Source organism: Brassica oleracea, chromosome C9, assembly GCF_000695525.1.
Source record: "Brassica oleracea var. oleracea cultivar TO1000 chromosome C9, BOL, whole genome shotgun sequence".
In the NCBI taxonomy this organism is placed as follows: Eukaryota; Viridiplantae; Streptophyta; class Magnoliopsida; order Brassicales; family Brassicaceae; genus Brassica; species Brassica oleracea.
This window is the reverse complement of record NC_027756.1, coordinates 47,026,265-47,041,611: the sequence shown is the minus strand read 5'-3', so window position 1 is coordinate 47,041,611 and position 15,347 is coordinate 47,026,265. Positions and strand designations below refer to the sequence as shown.

The window sequence follows — 15,347 nt, the reverse complement described above, 5'->3', positions numbered from 1 at the left end:
GTTGACTTCTTGATCCTCCAGTAACACAACAAAGCTCAGCAGGCAGATCTTGCTGTTAGTAACTTAGTACTAAGCTCCATGAACTTGTCTGTAATATTCTGAAATCCCTGAGTCTTTTGAGATCTACTTCATTAACACGAAGCAACTCATAAAAACAATGAAAAATCTCAGCTGCCAAATAGACATATAACACGAATGAGATCTGATGAGAGAATCAACAAACTTACAGTTTTAAAATATGTATTGTGGAAGTACAAAAGCAGGAAAAAAGAAAAAGAAAGACATCAGCTCCATAAACATTTGAGAAAACCTTTTTTTTTTTAAAGCAGAGAGATTTACTCATGCTACAAACTTCAACTTCTTAGTCATTAGCTTCCATCCTAAGCAACATAAACTGAACATATATGAAAAAGTTTCTAATATGCCATGAGTATGATGCGTAGTAACTAAGAAAAGAAAATCAGCCACTGACCTCTTAACTACCCTCCTAAGCATCGTTGTCATTGTTAACCTCTGAAAATAAAACTGAACGGCCTCAGCTTCACTCCGACCTTCCTCCTTTAAATCGCAACAGATCAATGACTGGTCAGCGACTCAAATAACAGCCAATATATAAACTGACACTCCACTGGCACTTGTTTTACCAGGTAATTGTTGTAGTTTTTCATGTTCTTCAACTTTTGCAACATAAAGTGCCTTATGAATTAGTGTGAAATGCAAGTATTACAGTTAGTTTAAGAACATGTCAACTGAGATAATAAAACAATTATGAGTATGTGCTGAGAGGAAGTATAGCATTGTCTCCAGTAAACATTCTAACCAGGAAACATTCTAACCTGGTTTTGGATTAAAATTCAATGTCAATGTGTCTTTAAGATCAAGAGGTTAAGTTACAAAAGAACCTGCGAGGTGAGAAGGAGCCACTCAGATCAAGCATCCAAGCAGCAGTATTTTGTTCCTTAGGATGCTCCATCTTGAAAGTCTCACGTAACATTACCTTGGGATCACAAAAAAGTACAGCGTTAACATAAAAGAGTTAAGGTATAAAATTTAATGAAAAAAACAATTACTGAAAAAAAGTCTTCTCCTGCTCATCTTGAAAGTCTCTTCTAACCTTCAGTAAATTTATAGTAGGCATATGAAAAAAAATTTGGACAGCCAAAAAGTTTAATCCTTGTAAACTACTGATCACATTAGGGAGCTCATAAGTCACCTTGATTGCAGAGCTTGATTTGGCTGTCTCAACCTCCTGCTCATAATCCAACGCCACATAGGGAATCTTCTCCTTGATGTCCTCTGTAACAGATTTTAAAACATCTCAGAATCGAACATCTATTAACGCAGTAACATAAAGAAATTCACCAGAATTTTAAAGCAAACAATCATATAACATCTAAGAACCAAAAACATAAAGAAACGATACGCACCGGTGAGATTGCAGCATATTTATACACGTTATAGCAGCCGAACGGCACAGGGGAGAGCTTCGTAGTGGGATGGCGATTGAAGACGATTTAAGACCATTACCTCTCGGAGAACCGTTACAGATTCTGGATCGCATCTGCCCCGATAAAGGTGAGCGAAGAACACGAAGGAGAGCGTAGAGGCTGATTAGGGTTTCAGTAGAAGCTTGTGGTCGTCGGGCCGCATACGAACGCAACATGAAGCCCAACGCCAAGCCCGTAACACGTTAATGAAACGATGCGTTTCTGACGTGTCGCAACAGGAACTCGCGAATTTCTGACGTGGCGTCCTTATTGGCATACTTTGGAGGGATTCAAAGCTTTCTTTATATATAAAGATTAGGATCGGCCCGCCCGCAGGCGGGCGGGATATGTTTTACTTATGATTTAGGTTATTATTTTTTGTATGATTTTGTGAGTTGTGTTTTTGGTTTACATTTGCAATAGATGTATATGATAATGATTTTTGTCCTTTAGAAAGTTTTAGGTGAAGAAAAATTATATGTGATAAAATATATTTTGATTGTTTTCAATAGTTGTTTCTTTATTAAAGATTTGTGGCATTGTTATGTTGTGAGGGCTTCAAATGTCTTCATGTTGTTTCATTTTACAAAAATAATTGATTTCGTATTTGGTATGTTATTTATGATTTGTAATATTTAGGCTGTGAAGGATTTGGTTGTGTGTAATTTTTTATGTATGTTATAAAAGTAATTATCCTTTATGTTGAAATCTTAGATTTTCGACATGATATTAGAACGAAAGTGATGATTATTTGAAGTTGCATTTTTTATTAAAAGTAAAATGTTAAATTAAATGAGAAGAATGTATTAGTGCAAAGCTAATCAAAATAAGAACACATTGAAACTGGAAAGTATGAAAACTAAGTAGTGGCCGATGAGTGTAGGCACTTGTCAATCACCGTAAAACCAACACTAAGAACTTCTCCATTTGTTTATAATAATAACAATCAATATATCATTTTTCAATATTATTGAGATGTGGTGGCATTGTAAAGATCATATTAGTCTCATAACACTTCTTTTTCAATATAGAAACACCGCATAAGGAACGTTTGATCTATCTCAGCATTTGTCTGCCCGAGACATGTTGGTTTTTGTTCATGACGATCCATAAATTTCATGCATTCCTATGTTCTCATGTGCATAACAAAATTATGGCATAAAGATAGTTACCTCACCACAGTTGTTGTTTGCTAATATGTGAAGATGTTTTAGTCTTGTGGTAGTTTTGTTTCAAAGTCAAAATTAGTTCTTTTTTTCTAATAATAATTCTTGTATAGATTAAGTAAATATTTTCTTACTTAATCTCATACATTGACTTTTAGAGTCATTCATATGAACTGAACGGTTTTGGGATATTTTAAATTCTTTATATTACAATTAAAATTAAAGGCAAAGAGAAACACATTGGTTAAGTATGTATAATTGGTTTAATAGTTGTTCTTATTTGAAAAAGTTTGGATATATGTGGGTTGAATAATTATTTTCGTGGTTACTTTATTTTATAGGGTTTTATCATGAATTTTCACTATTTTTTTAAATTAAGTAAATTTATACGTTGATGGTTGAGATGATTTCAATAGAAATGTGTTCTTCTTTATTTTGGTAATATAAATATTTTGATTGGTTTATTTTATATTTTCCACTTTCATTTATACTCCTATATCTTATCGTTTTTATTACATTTCAATTTAAAATTTATAATTACAAAAAAATTATTTTCATATCAGTATTAAATTAGTTGTATTGAAACTCTCTTTGAGATTCATGAAGTTAATACATTTATTTGCATATGGTTTCTTTAATGTGTTATTATATAAATACAATTTTCACTTATTTTTATAATTAATTGTTTTAGTTCTATTTTATTATATTTTTCTCAATTAATTGTTAAAAATATTTTAAAATTATGTGACTTATTCCATTTTTATAATATTTTTTTAGTTTCTCGTATTTCTCGTGTTTCATGCGGAGTATTTGTTATTGTAAAATAAATTCTTATTTTCAAAACTATTTTTATGTTATTGAATTATTTTTAAAAAAAAAATCATATTCTTTTTATTAGTTATTTTTAGAATCATATTTTTTGTTCGAGATATTTTCACAAACACTAATCACGTTTTGTAGTATATATACATGGAGAGAGAGGAAGGTATAGCTTCAGACAGTAACAGTCTAACAAATAGTATACACAACGGTATTATGTTGGTAACAGATCAAAGAGCAGACACATATGAAGAAAGGATCTTGCAAGAGTCTTAAACTCCCCAATATGATGGAGAAGTGGAGGCAGTGTAAGAAAGGACACTTCTCTGTGTACACCAGAGAAGACAGGAGGTTTGTTTTGCCGTTGGATTATCTGAAACATCCAATCTTTCAGGTCTTATTGGAGATGGCGGAGGAAGAGTTCGGTTCCACAATAAATTTCCATCAAATGTACCCGTCATTCAATACAAAACAAAATGAAGCTATTTAACACGAAGGAATACTACAGATTAACTTGTCTCAGCCTTAGAAAATAAAAGGCTAATCAAATGTCCAAACTCACCAATGACATGCTCATTAAGAGCTTCCATATGATGCTCCACATCTCTTCTAGCGAGGATACCACCGTGTATGTTTGGGTGCAAACTCTTCACACGGCCATCAAGCTGCTTTTCTGAGAAGGAAAAAAAAAACAAAATGAGAGGTAAGCTTAATATACCAAACTCAACTGCTTAATCATTACCACCAGCTAAAGAATGAAACTTGCCATTTCAGGGAAATGAGTAAGCGTCTCCACTTTGGAAGTGACAGAGACTCCAGCATTCTCCAAGGTTGAGGCAGTTCCTCCAGTAGAAACAATAGTGTATCTAGAGATGAAAAATAGGAATCATTTTTCAATCCATAAACACTTATTAGAACAGAAACATAACTAAAAATTATGAAATAAGACATACCCACTCTTGAAGACCGTTGCCAAGAGTAGCTAAATCCTACTTGTCAGATAAAGATATCAAGATATCAAAGCTTGCTTCTTTCCTGATGTACACACGCCCATGTTACATTAAAAACCATATTGTAAACAGAATATAATTGAAATCAATCTTTGAATATGAACTTTCAGGTTAACACAAAAACAAACCAGAGGAGGCCGAGGACTGTGGCTGATTCTTTAGAGCTGTCTGAGACTCTGACATGGCTCGGACCGTAACGAAACTTGGACGCAGCGACTTAGAATAGACCTGCTGCTTCTAGACAAAAGCAACAATAGCAGATATGAGAACCAGAGACACCAAGAAGAGGAACACGTCGACACAGGGAGAGGAGAGAACTCACAGGCTGAGCAAAATCAATATTCAGTTTTGACAGAGATTTCTGTAAGAGAAATAAATAATCGGTTAACCAAATAAATGAGTTAACTAACGGTGAAGTGTAAAAAGAGCTACAGCTTTCAAGTCAGGGATGCTTCAAAAAACATAAGAAAGAAAAAAGTAAAGAGCTACAGAAAAATGTCATTAAAAAGAGAAGAATTTAGTGATGGATCATGTTAAAAGAAAAAGTCCTTACGGTATTACTGCAGCATCAGCAATATCTGGATGAGCAAGCAACAATGCTTCAAGCTCAGCTGGAGCAACCTAACAAACATTTTAAACCATTACCAAAACCCACCAACTTTACAAAAGATGATCCACACATTAAGAAAGATTTTTGTTTATTACCTGATAACCATTGCATTTGATAAGCTCCTTTAATCTATCAACAACAAAGACAAAACCTTCACCGTCAATGTAATACAAATCTCCAGTCTTCAACTATCCTTCTGAATCAATAATAGATGCAGTAGCTTCCTCGTTCTTGAAAGAACCTTTTAAAAACAACTCAAAACAGTTTCATACCAAAAACAAAAACACCTTTTCGAAAAGAATCAATCACATTTCATCACGGTAGGACTCTGGAGCCAGAGCTCCCCGGTTCGATGCACCCCCAAGACCCGACCCGTATCCGGATCCACAATCTTACCCTCCACGTTCGGAGCAAGCAAACCAGAGGATCCGTACCTCTCAGTCTCCTCTTTAGTAAACATAGAAGCAACTATAGCCGCCGTCTCAGTCAAGCCATAGCCTTGCAGAAATTTAATGTTACTGTATCTCTCAACGAACTTCTCCGTCACCTCTTTAATAGTTTACCCATTTTTCAATATACTTACACGCCAAATGGTTTCTGCATATAAAATTGTTTCATAAAGTCTCTTTCTTTACAATAGCACAACACAATAAACAGAATGGGAGTTTTTTTTGATCAGCAAAAACACTGTATGAATGATGAGATTTGATGTTTTCACGTATCCATCTAAATTAAGAGAGCTGAGAAACCGTTTGTAGGATGAAGTGAAGGTAAGCTTGATTGGATCAGGAGGACTGAGAAACCGTTTGTAGAGGGAAGTGGATAAAAGCTTGACTGGATCAGGAGAACTATCGCTAATCCGTTGTTGCTTGCCCCTAAAAACGCATAAGACTTGATCCCTCGCAGAAGCTTTCCTTTACAGTTTTGGCAACGGAGGTAAGGAGAAGAAGCATAATTAAGTTGATTGAAATGCACCCCTAAACCAGCACGCCTTGATTGACCAGAGGTGGTGAAGTGAATATCGAACGTCATGGCAACGACTCCGTCTTCACGCAATGATCGCAGGTGAGAGACGGTGGATTGATTTCAGGTCCGATGAAGAGATCGTGATTTTCAGAAGAGAAATACTGACTTATTTATACATGATATCACATATCCTCGCCGATGCAAACAAAGCATTGAAGAACTCGTACAAAATCATAACACACTCCGTTTCAGAAACCGTGAGGAATATCGATCGTCCCGTACCCAAATGTTGAAGAGCTGCGTTTTGGATATGAGACACGTGTCAGATGCATGATGCACGAATTAGTGACCTGTCATCCCATGTGGACATCCTAGAAGAGAAAAAAACTCTATTTTATATAAATAGATAGATACACCGACTTCGAATCACCGCCTATTTATACTATTAGATACACCGACTTCGAATCAAAGCACGCATTAAAGGCCACATCGTGTTTGATTGAATTAATGGAGATTAAACACGGCGAAGAAATAATCGTGAGTGTTTATGTGCTGAGATGATAGAGACGAAGATGAGAAGTCTCAAAGGAGACGACAACGCGACAAGCTTAGGATTTTCCTTTTTTTTTTTTTATCAAAAGCTTAGGGGTTTTCCTTATTCAGGTTATGGGTCTGTTTTAAAATCATCTGTAGCCTATCATTTTCCCAGCCCAGAGATACAAAAACACGACTCAGATTAATGAAACGCTAGTATTGATATCAGGACACGCGTCATTGTCTCGTGCTTCCAATTAGTGACGTGTTTCTCTCAGAAGAGAATCAATCTCTTCTTTATATATATATATAAATAGATAGATAGATGTTAGTCAACGTTATAGAAGATCTCAAGATTTTTAACGAGAAAAGCATTCAATTTTTAGGCCCAATAAAAACTGAAATCTTAAAAGGCCCAATACCCTCTATAGTTCCGTTTTAAGTAAAATAATGTTATGGGTTCTCGCGTGGTTTATGTCCCCCGTTTCAGGACCTCCACCGTCTGGCTACGTCTTCTTAGGGTTTCTTTCGCCGGATCGGAGTTCCCTCATTCTCCACCGATAAAGTTTAATCGAAAGCGTAAGCTCGCTTATCTGTTTTTGTTTCCTTTGTTATTTCTTAGACAACCATTGAGTTTTGTGGTTTTGGGGATCCAAAGCTTCAGATTGGTGAAAATCAATAGTCTTTGGTTTTCTCGGGGAGTCGGGGGTCATATGTTTGATCCTGCACTCTTTACTCTGCACTGATTAATTCGATCTTCTGTCGGAACAGGTTTGTGCACTTATATGACAGGATTGGTTTGTGTACTTATGTATTCAGAATTGGTTTAAGATATACTAAGACACATACATATCATTGATATGGATTTTGCATAATGCCTTATAAAGTTATAAGCTGTCTCGTTAGAGTTTTAGCTTTTGTGGATTGATTTAGGATTATGTCATTTCTTTTTCTGGTAAATACGAATGATGCAAAGATTGAATCTCATCCCTGTATTTAATTTTGTTTTCTTTCATGTTGCAGAAACATTTGTGTTTGATTATTCGCAAGTTCAAAGATGTCCGTCACAGCGGGAGTGAGTGAAGCTGCACTAGCTACAAGGGCCAAACTCCGAGGTGGGATTGGTCAGACTAAAGTGAAAAGATACTGGCCTGGTAAAGCTCCCGAGTGGGCCGATGAAGCCGAGGATGATGAGGACGTTAGGATGCACAAGGCTGACGTTTTGGATAGAAAGCATGATGATTTGGGGGTTGCTAGGAAGGATGACCCCAGGCTGCGCCGTTTAGCTCAGACCAGAGCTGAAAACCGTGAAGAAGTTAGAGCCGATCACCGTCGTGTTAGGCAGGCTGAGATTATATCTACCGAAGAAGAAGAGTTGAAGAATCATCAAGACGAGGAAGAAGATGAGTATGCTCTGGAAGAAAGAAGGAGGAGAATCAGAGAAAAGAATCTCAAAAGAGCTCAGGAGGAGGCTGATCTGCTACCTGTGGAGGAAGAGGACGAGGTAGAGGAGGAAGACGAGGAGGAAGAGGAGTCAGAGTACGAGACTGATTCCGAAGATGATATGCCTGGTAGTATCACCATGATCAAGCCTGTTTTTGTCCCCAAAGCTGAGAGAGACACGGTCGCAGAGCGTGAAAGGCTCGAGGCTGAGGAGCAAGCTCTCGAGGAGTTAGCTAAGAGGAAGCTCGAGATGAGGAAGATAGAGACGAAGCAGATCGTGGTTGAGGAAGTTAGGAAAGACGAAGAGATACGCAAGAACATGCTGTTGCAAGAAGCGAACATCGGAGACGTGGAGACCGACGACGAGATCAACGAAGCTGAGGAGTACGAAGTTTGGAAGACGAGAGAGATCGCTAGGATCAAGAGAGAGAGGGACGCGAAGGAAGCTATGCTGAGAGAGAGGGAAGAGATAGAGAAGCTGAGGAACATGACGGAGCAGGAGAGGAGAGAATGGGAGAGGAAGAATCCCAAAGCTTCGTCGGTTCAACCGAAGAAGAAATGGAACTTCATGCAGAAGTATTACCACAAGGGTGCCTTCTTCCAGGCGGATCCTGATGATGAGGCGGGATCCGTGGGGACGGATGGTATATTTCAGAGGGACTTCTCTGCACCAACGGGAGAAGATAGGTTGGATAAATCGATTCTGCCGAAAGTCATGCAAGTCAAGCACTTTGGTCGCAGTGGAAGAACTAAATGGACTCACCTTGTCAATGAGGATACAACAGATTGGAGTAACCCGTAAGCTTTCTGCTTTCAGCTTTTCTTTGGTTACATTTAGGCTGCTGAACTCTGAAGACTGTTATATTTAGACCTTTAGTAGAAACATTGCAAGCAAATGTGAACCGGGTTATGATTGTTAGGGAGAGTGTTGTGTCTGTTGATTGGTTTATGGAGCTTCAGATTTTGAATTATTATTTTTTATTTGCATGATGAATGATTGTGCAGGTGGACTTCTAATGATCCTCTACGAGAAAAATACAACAAGAAAATGGCGGGCATGAATGGTCCTATTGAGAAACCAAAGGGGAGCAAGAAGATGAAAGATTGGGAGACGTAAAGCCGCTTCAAGATCTGATCGAGTTTAAGCCAAAAACTGAAACAAGGTGGTATGTTCTAGTGAAAGAAAAACATCTTACGCTGTTATCTCTGAGAATAACTAAATCGCAGCAATTAGTACTATTTGCTTTGTTATTACCGTGAGATCGTGGACAAGAGACATCTGGTCGGACCGTCTTTTGTATCGAACCAGACACAGTTATGGGATTAATCAAGATACAGTTTATGTTTCTGCATGTATCACTAAAGCATTTTTATTTTCATATTTTTCCAATGTAAGTTTGATGGTAATTTCAAGGTAGAAATATGCTGTTTCATATTAAGTGTCGTTTTGAGAGCATGTGCACACGGATTAAGGAAACAATTAATTTTATACATTTTCTATATAAAAACATAATTACTAATACATCTAACCATATTTTAACTAATAGAAAAATAAATTACTGAATAAAACTAATAAATTTTGCATTGAAAATTGAAAACGACACTTATTTTGTAACGAAAAAAATTTTCTATAACGACACTTATTCAGAAACGGAGGGAGTATAAATTTTCAACACATCAAATTGCCAGTGCCGGCACAAATATCTTCTTTATAAATAAAGAAGACCATGAATCACTAGTAGGGGGTCCAGCTCGGATGCCATGTCATCAATTCGAGCTCGCTGTAGCCGACACCTATCCTCATTAATCAAAACGCAGCGCTTCATTAATAGGAGATGTTGGGCTTCGTTGTATCTATTGTATAATGGACTGTTGGATTAAACTTTCTTAGGCCCGACGTGGATGAAAGCACCCTAACCCTAATACGCTGCAACGATTCCTCTCGCGGCGAGAAACGATGTGATTAATAGTTCACTCTTTAATCCCATTGATTCATGTGTCTTCAAAGCGATTTTTAGGTCTCAGAGATGGTGTGAGATTCAGTATAAATATTTGTGATATCTCTCACCTTGAACTCAGAGATATACGGTGATATCTTTGAGAACCCAATCCAAATCCTTCGACGCTAAAGGCTCACGACGAGGTCAAACAGGAAGTGGAAGAAGATGAAGAGAAGAAGAACAAGATCGAGACTTTAAACCTCTCTCTAGCTCTACCAGACGTCTCTCTATCACTCACGGCGTAAAACGCCGTAAAAAACCGAGGGTAAAGCGAACGACGACGTCGGTTTTGAACGACTTCGCGGCGATGGCACCGTTGATGTCTTACTCCTACTCTCACCCTTTCTCCCACAGCCTCAGCTGCTCCGCGGACTTCGACTGCTCCGTCGAGAAAGACGACCGGATCTGGTGCGCCAGCGAAGGAACCAACGGATCTGTCTACAGCCGTTTCAGACCTATCGGCGACGACGGCGTTGCGCTCGCTAGAACCCCCATCTCCACAACCGTCGAGTTCTTCCGACTACTCCTCCTTTTGTTCCGACTCCTCCTCCTTCCCTTCCGAGTTACCGGCTCGCCCAGGGATGGAAGTGACGCTCTCCGGCGACTCGAAGAAAAAGTTAGAAGAAAACAACGACGTCAGATAAGAGAGGGTTCTATACAACGGTCTATCTCCTCCGCCGCGTTGATTATTCAACGGTCTGTGACTGGGAAGATGGAGTCTAAATCACAGGCCTTTATTACACGTGCCTAATGTACCAAAGTGGCTAAATCACAGGCCTAATTTTGATCTTTTAGTTTATATTTTGATTACATTTTTAATTATAATTTATTTATTTTTGAAAGAAATAAAACTAAGAACTTGAACTCCGGTTTTCTGAAAAGAGGAGACTTAGGAAAAAATTGGCTCAAAAAACATTTGGTCAATATACAGAGCGACATGTATTTCTAATTTTGAATAAAAATAGCTATTTATCATCAAACTATCTTGACTTGACCTATATATAATCAAACATATACTTGGATTTGAACAGTAGTATTACTATCTTTTCCAGATCATTAGAAATACAAGCGACAGTTTTATATAGGTCAAGATAAAAATATACTGGTTCTTTGATACAGCCTAAATAATTTATGTGATAGGGTCTTAAAATTTTGACCCTAAGGAAAAAGTATAGTGTTTCTTTGAATATATGATCGGAAAACTGAGTTTTTATAATTTTGATATAAAATTATTAATTCATTGAATGCATAATTATATCAAAGAATCCATGGTCAATGTTTCTCCCTCTAATTTTTTTTTGACCCAAATTAGTGTTTCTTTGAATATATAATCAGAAAACCGTATTGTATTCTAATAGGTTTTCACATGAAGTCACTCAAATATCATAGCTATATAAAATAATAAAATAGTTCATTGTCAAAGTCTCCTTCTAAATTTTTGACCCAAACAGCTAACAATGAATCTAGATGTAAAAATAATATATCAACAAATATAACAAATAATTATCAGAAAAAAGACAAACAAAAACTTAAAAAAAAACAAAACTATCTAATATAACTTCCTCCAATTACTAACACATTCGAAAACAACCATAAAATATTAATCAAAGAGTTTCTTTAACTAAATACCTCCAACTACAATAATTTACAAAGTAATTAAATTAACTAAATTAAAAAAAAAACTGCAATTAGCTGATTCAAAATTAAAAATATATAACATATTAAAAATAAAATTGAATCACATGTTTTATAATATTAATTGAATAAACCATATAATTAAAAATTATATATATATATATATATATTAAAATATCAAAATCCAAATACGATATCCCGCGCGTAGCGCGAGCCGGCGCTAGTATAAAAGGAATGACAAATACCTTTCTGAACATTGCTTTCTCATTTGCACCATATGTCACGCTAAATTAGCAGCAGAATCACCAAGTTGATTCAATGAAATGAGCAACTGACTTGTGTCGCCAGATGAAGAGAAATGACATGACTTTATCTGAAAAGAAATGACATGGGTTTATCTGAAAGGAAATGGGATGGAACTTTGGTTAATTGAAACTGGCTAACGATATTTCCAGTCTTTTCACTGCTTTTGACAGGCATTGCCTGCGGAGGTTATCCCCTCGCCATTAAGCGTCTGACTGGTTTTCCCGCAACCGCTGCGTTTAAACCAGTCGAACCCTAAGTCCATCTACATAGATGGAGCCCTTTGATCGTTGAAACCTGATCCGTTTGATGACACATAAAATCTCCTCTCTACCATTCGGTACACCATACTTCACACCGATGTTTACAATGCTCTAGCTAATCGTTTACAAAGAGAGCAAATGGTTCTGTCATCTCCTAAGTCCTAACTTGACGCTTTGACGAAAGTTGTTGTCAAGCTCAGTGAACCACTCTTTAGCTCCACACATGTGATTACTATACCCTGAGTTCAAGAGCCAAATATGTTTTTCATCTTCAACTCCCTTTACATGTGCCATAAGAAGTATGTCTTCCTCCATCTCCGCATAATTTGCTTCTCTATCCCAGCTTGGACACTCTGATTTGAAGTATCTCAGCTTATGACACATGTAGCATTCAACCGTATCTTTGGTGAAGCTTGAATTCCCTTGTCCTCGACCGAAACTGCGTCCTCGTCCTCTACCACGAGATCCAGGTTGATTCCTTCCTCTGAGTCTACCACCATCTGATCTCCACTGTCCCTCAACCTTCACGGCATGTTCTTCCCCAGTATGCCTGCTGAGATTCTGCTCGTGGATCATCAGAGAGCTTTGTAGTCCATCTATCGTCATGTTCTTGACATCATTCGATTCTTTGATAGCACATACAACGTATGTGAATTTTTCTACGAGAGTCCATAGAATCTTCTGAACCACCTTAACATCTGGCATATCTTCTCCTAGATTGCGCATATCGTTGGCAACCTCCATGACTCTTGTGAAGTACTCAATGATAGTTTCCCCCGTCTTCATCTCCAGAACTTCAAAGCTCATTCTTAACCTTTGGAGTTGAGCACTATGCACTCTATCGTTGCCTTGATACTTCCTCTTCATTGAGTCCCATAAATCCTTTGATGTATCCTTCTTCAGAATGGTCGATTATTAGATTTATTTTTTTCTTTTTTATCTTCATGGAAAGGAAGTATTCTTTTTTTCTTAAATCTAATAAGTAGACTCGTGTGTCTTGTTGTGTATATATATAGGAAAGCTTCGATGGATCGTGTCTTGAGAGACAACAAGACAATGTTGAAAAGACATCGCCAATTGCTACCACACGATGTCGTTGAGCTCATCCTCGAGAGACTTCCTGTGGTGTCTCTGCTGAGATTCAAGTCTGTATCAAAGGCTGGAAATCGACAATCGAGTCCCCAAGTTTCAAACAGAGACAACTGATCACCTGTAAGAAATGACGAGGTCCAGATGTCCTATACGTGACCGGTTTTGGTAATGAAGAAGAAGAAGTAAAAGAAGAAGAAGCTAATATGGTGGTGGGGTCTTGTGTAATTCGTAGCCTCAAGTTCCCTACAAGGAGAGACAAGGTTTGCTATGGTTCTTGTGATGGACTTGTATGCCTTTTCAGCAACTGCCACCCGAGTGTCGTTTTTAATCCCGCCACTAGATGGCGCCGAAGCTTTCCTCTTTCGAGGGTTCAACCGCTCATCATCTCTCACTCTGGCGCGCGTAGAAAGAGAGTCTGGCCCACGCGAGAACCTCAGCTAGGATTCGGCAAAGACAAAGTCAGGGGCACATACAAGCCGGTTTGACTCTTTAACTCATTTGAATTTGACCTGGACAATGCCACCACTTGTGAAGTTTTTGACTTTCCCACTAATGCTTGGAGGTACGTCCTCCATGCTTCTCCGTATCGGATTCTTGATGGCCAGAAGCCTGTGTATTTTGACGGGTCACTTTATTGGTTAACCGACTGTAAAGAAACCAAGTTGCTGTCTTTTGATCTTCACACGGAAACTTTTCAAGTCATCTGTAACGCCCCCTTTTCCCATGTACCTGACCCTCGCTTTGTCGTCTTGTGCATCCTCGATAACCGCTTGCGTATATCCCTCAAAATCTATCCCACCAAAACCCAAGTGATATGGTCACTCGGCGGCTGCAACATGATGATGACATGGAAGCAAATGTGTTCGATAGATCTCACCAAAACCACTTTTCATGACCCTCCTTATTTTCCCCGACCAGCACTGTTGCCAATAGCTATTGTAGACGAGACCATATTATTGCTTGGTTATAGGCGTGGTCCACCACTGGTGATACATGATCTCCATACCAAATCCTATGTTTTAGACTCCTTTCCTAAAGCCCCTGAATATCCTGTTTGTTATTTCCCTAGTTTGTTCTCAAATTAAACCATTTTTTTTGTAATTTAATCATGCCTTCTTTCTTAAGCTTTTTTTTTGTTTATATAGATACTTCAGTTTGAGAGTTTTTCTTTGTAATTTAATCTTCTTCTTTTTTATATAATATTTGAGTTAGTTTGAGAGTTGCAGCGCTCATGTGTGCTATTTTTTTAGGCTTCCAAACACTTACCTCCTTGTTGGATGTTGCAATGGTGAAACTACCCATAGGAACAACAATGGAATCACTTTGGCATTTGCAAGTAATTGTTCTTTCATATGCTTTGTTGTAAGTGTAGAAGCACGTTTGTTTTATTAAACAGGTGGGGGTGATTTGAATTTGTAAATTACCAAAAGGATTTGCTTCCTATTATGTAAATATATTACATCGGCAAGGGGATGATATATCATTCATTACTAGCATCCTGATCACTTGTAAACCTCCATGCAATTTCATGCTTTAGCTAGTAAATATGATATTTTTTTGATTACGTTCCACACCCAAAAAGAACTGAAATTTAATGTACAAATACTAGTACAAGGTTGCCTCTTCCAGGCAGGATCCGTGGGAATCGATGGTAATAATCAGCGAGACTTCTCTGCACAACTGGAGAAGAATAGGTTGGACAAATCGATTCTGCCAAAAGTCATGCAAGTCAAGCACTTTGGTCGCAGTGGAAGAACTAAATGGACTCACCTTGTTAATGAGGATACAACAGATTGGAGTAACCAGTAAGCTTTCTGCTTTCAGAGTTTTTCTTGTTAGATATGATTAGCCATAGCCTTTGGTATGAACAAAAAAATATAGCTCTCATCTAGGCTTCTGAAGACTGGCTTCAGGGCCGTCTTTTAGCACGTGCAAGTGGAGCGGTCGAAGCGGTCGAACATGGTCCAAATTTTAGAGGACCCATAATTTTTTTTATTTTAGTAATAGTTATAAATTTAA

General features: G+C 37.7%; 1 protein-coding gene, 3 long non-coding RNA genes and 1 pseudogene across 4 annotated transcripts; 2 read left to right on the top strand and 3 right to left on the bottom strand.

Annotated features, from left to right (window-relative positions):
• Nucleotides 1-966: 966 nt before the first annotated feature.
• LOC106315419 lies at nt 967-1,457 on the bottom strand. Its single transcript, XR_001264603.1, has 3 exons — nt 1,428-1,457; nt 1,214-1,296; nt 967-997 (listed from the first exon to the last, which is right to left on the bottom strand). It is a non-coding gene; the product is annotated as an uncharacterized LOC106315419 (long non-coding RNA).
• A 2,782-nt stretch (nt 1,458-4,239) lies between these two features.
• LOC106315417 lies at nt 4,240-4,844 on the bottom strand. The gene is made up of 3 exons (XR_001264601.1): nt 4,611-4,844; nt 4,426-4,507; nt 4,240-4,338 (listed from the first exon to the last, which is right to left on the bottom strand). It is a non-coding gene; the product is annotated as an uncharacterized LOC106315417 (long non-coding RNA).
• Nucleotides 4,845-4,913: 69 nt separating this feature from the next.
• LOC106315418 lies at nt 4,914-5,662 on the bottom strand. Its single transcript, XR_001264602.1, has 4 exons — nt 5,402-5,662; nt 5,188-5,333; nt 5,036-5,103; nt 4,914-4,933 (listed from the first exon to the last, which is right to left on the bottom strand). It is a non-coding gene; the product is annotated as an uncharacterized LOC106315418 (long non-coding RNA).
• A 1,416-nt stretch (nt 5,663-7,078) lies between these two features.
• Nucleotides 7,079-9,416, top strand: LOC106315410 (microfibrillar-associated protein 1). Its single transcript, XM_013753138.1, has 3 exons — nt 7,079-7,171; nt 7,616-8,833; nt 9,041-9,416. The coding sequence occupies exons 2-3, from the start codon at nt 7,650-7,652 to the stop codon at nt 9,150-9,152; spliced, it is 1,296 nt and encodes a 431-aa protein (XP_013608592.1). The 5' UTR covers nt 7,079-7,171; nt 7,616-7,649; the 3' UTR covers nt 9,153-9,416.
• Nucleotides 9,417-13,256: 3,840 nt separating this feature from the next.
• Nucleotides 13,257-14,482, top strand: LOC106315411 (annotated as a pseudogene).
• Nucleotides 14,483-15,347: the final 865 nt, after the last annotated feature.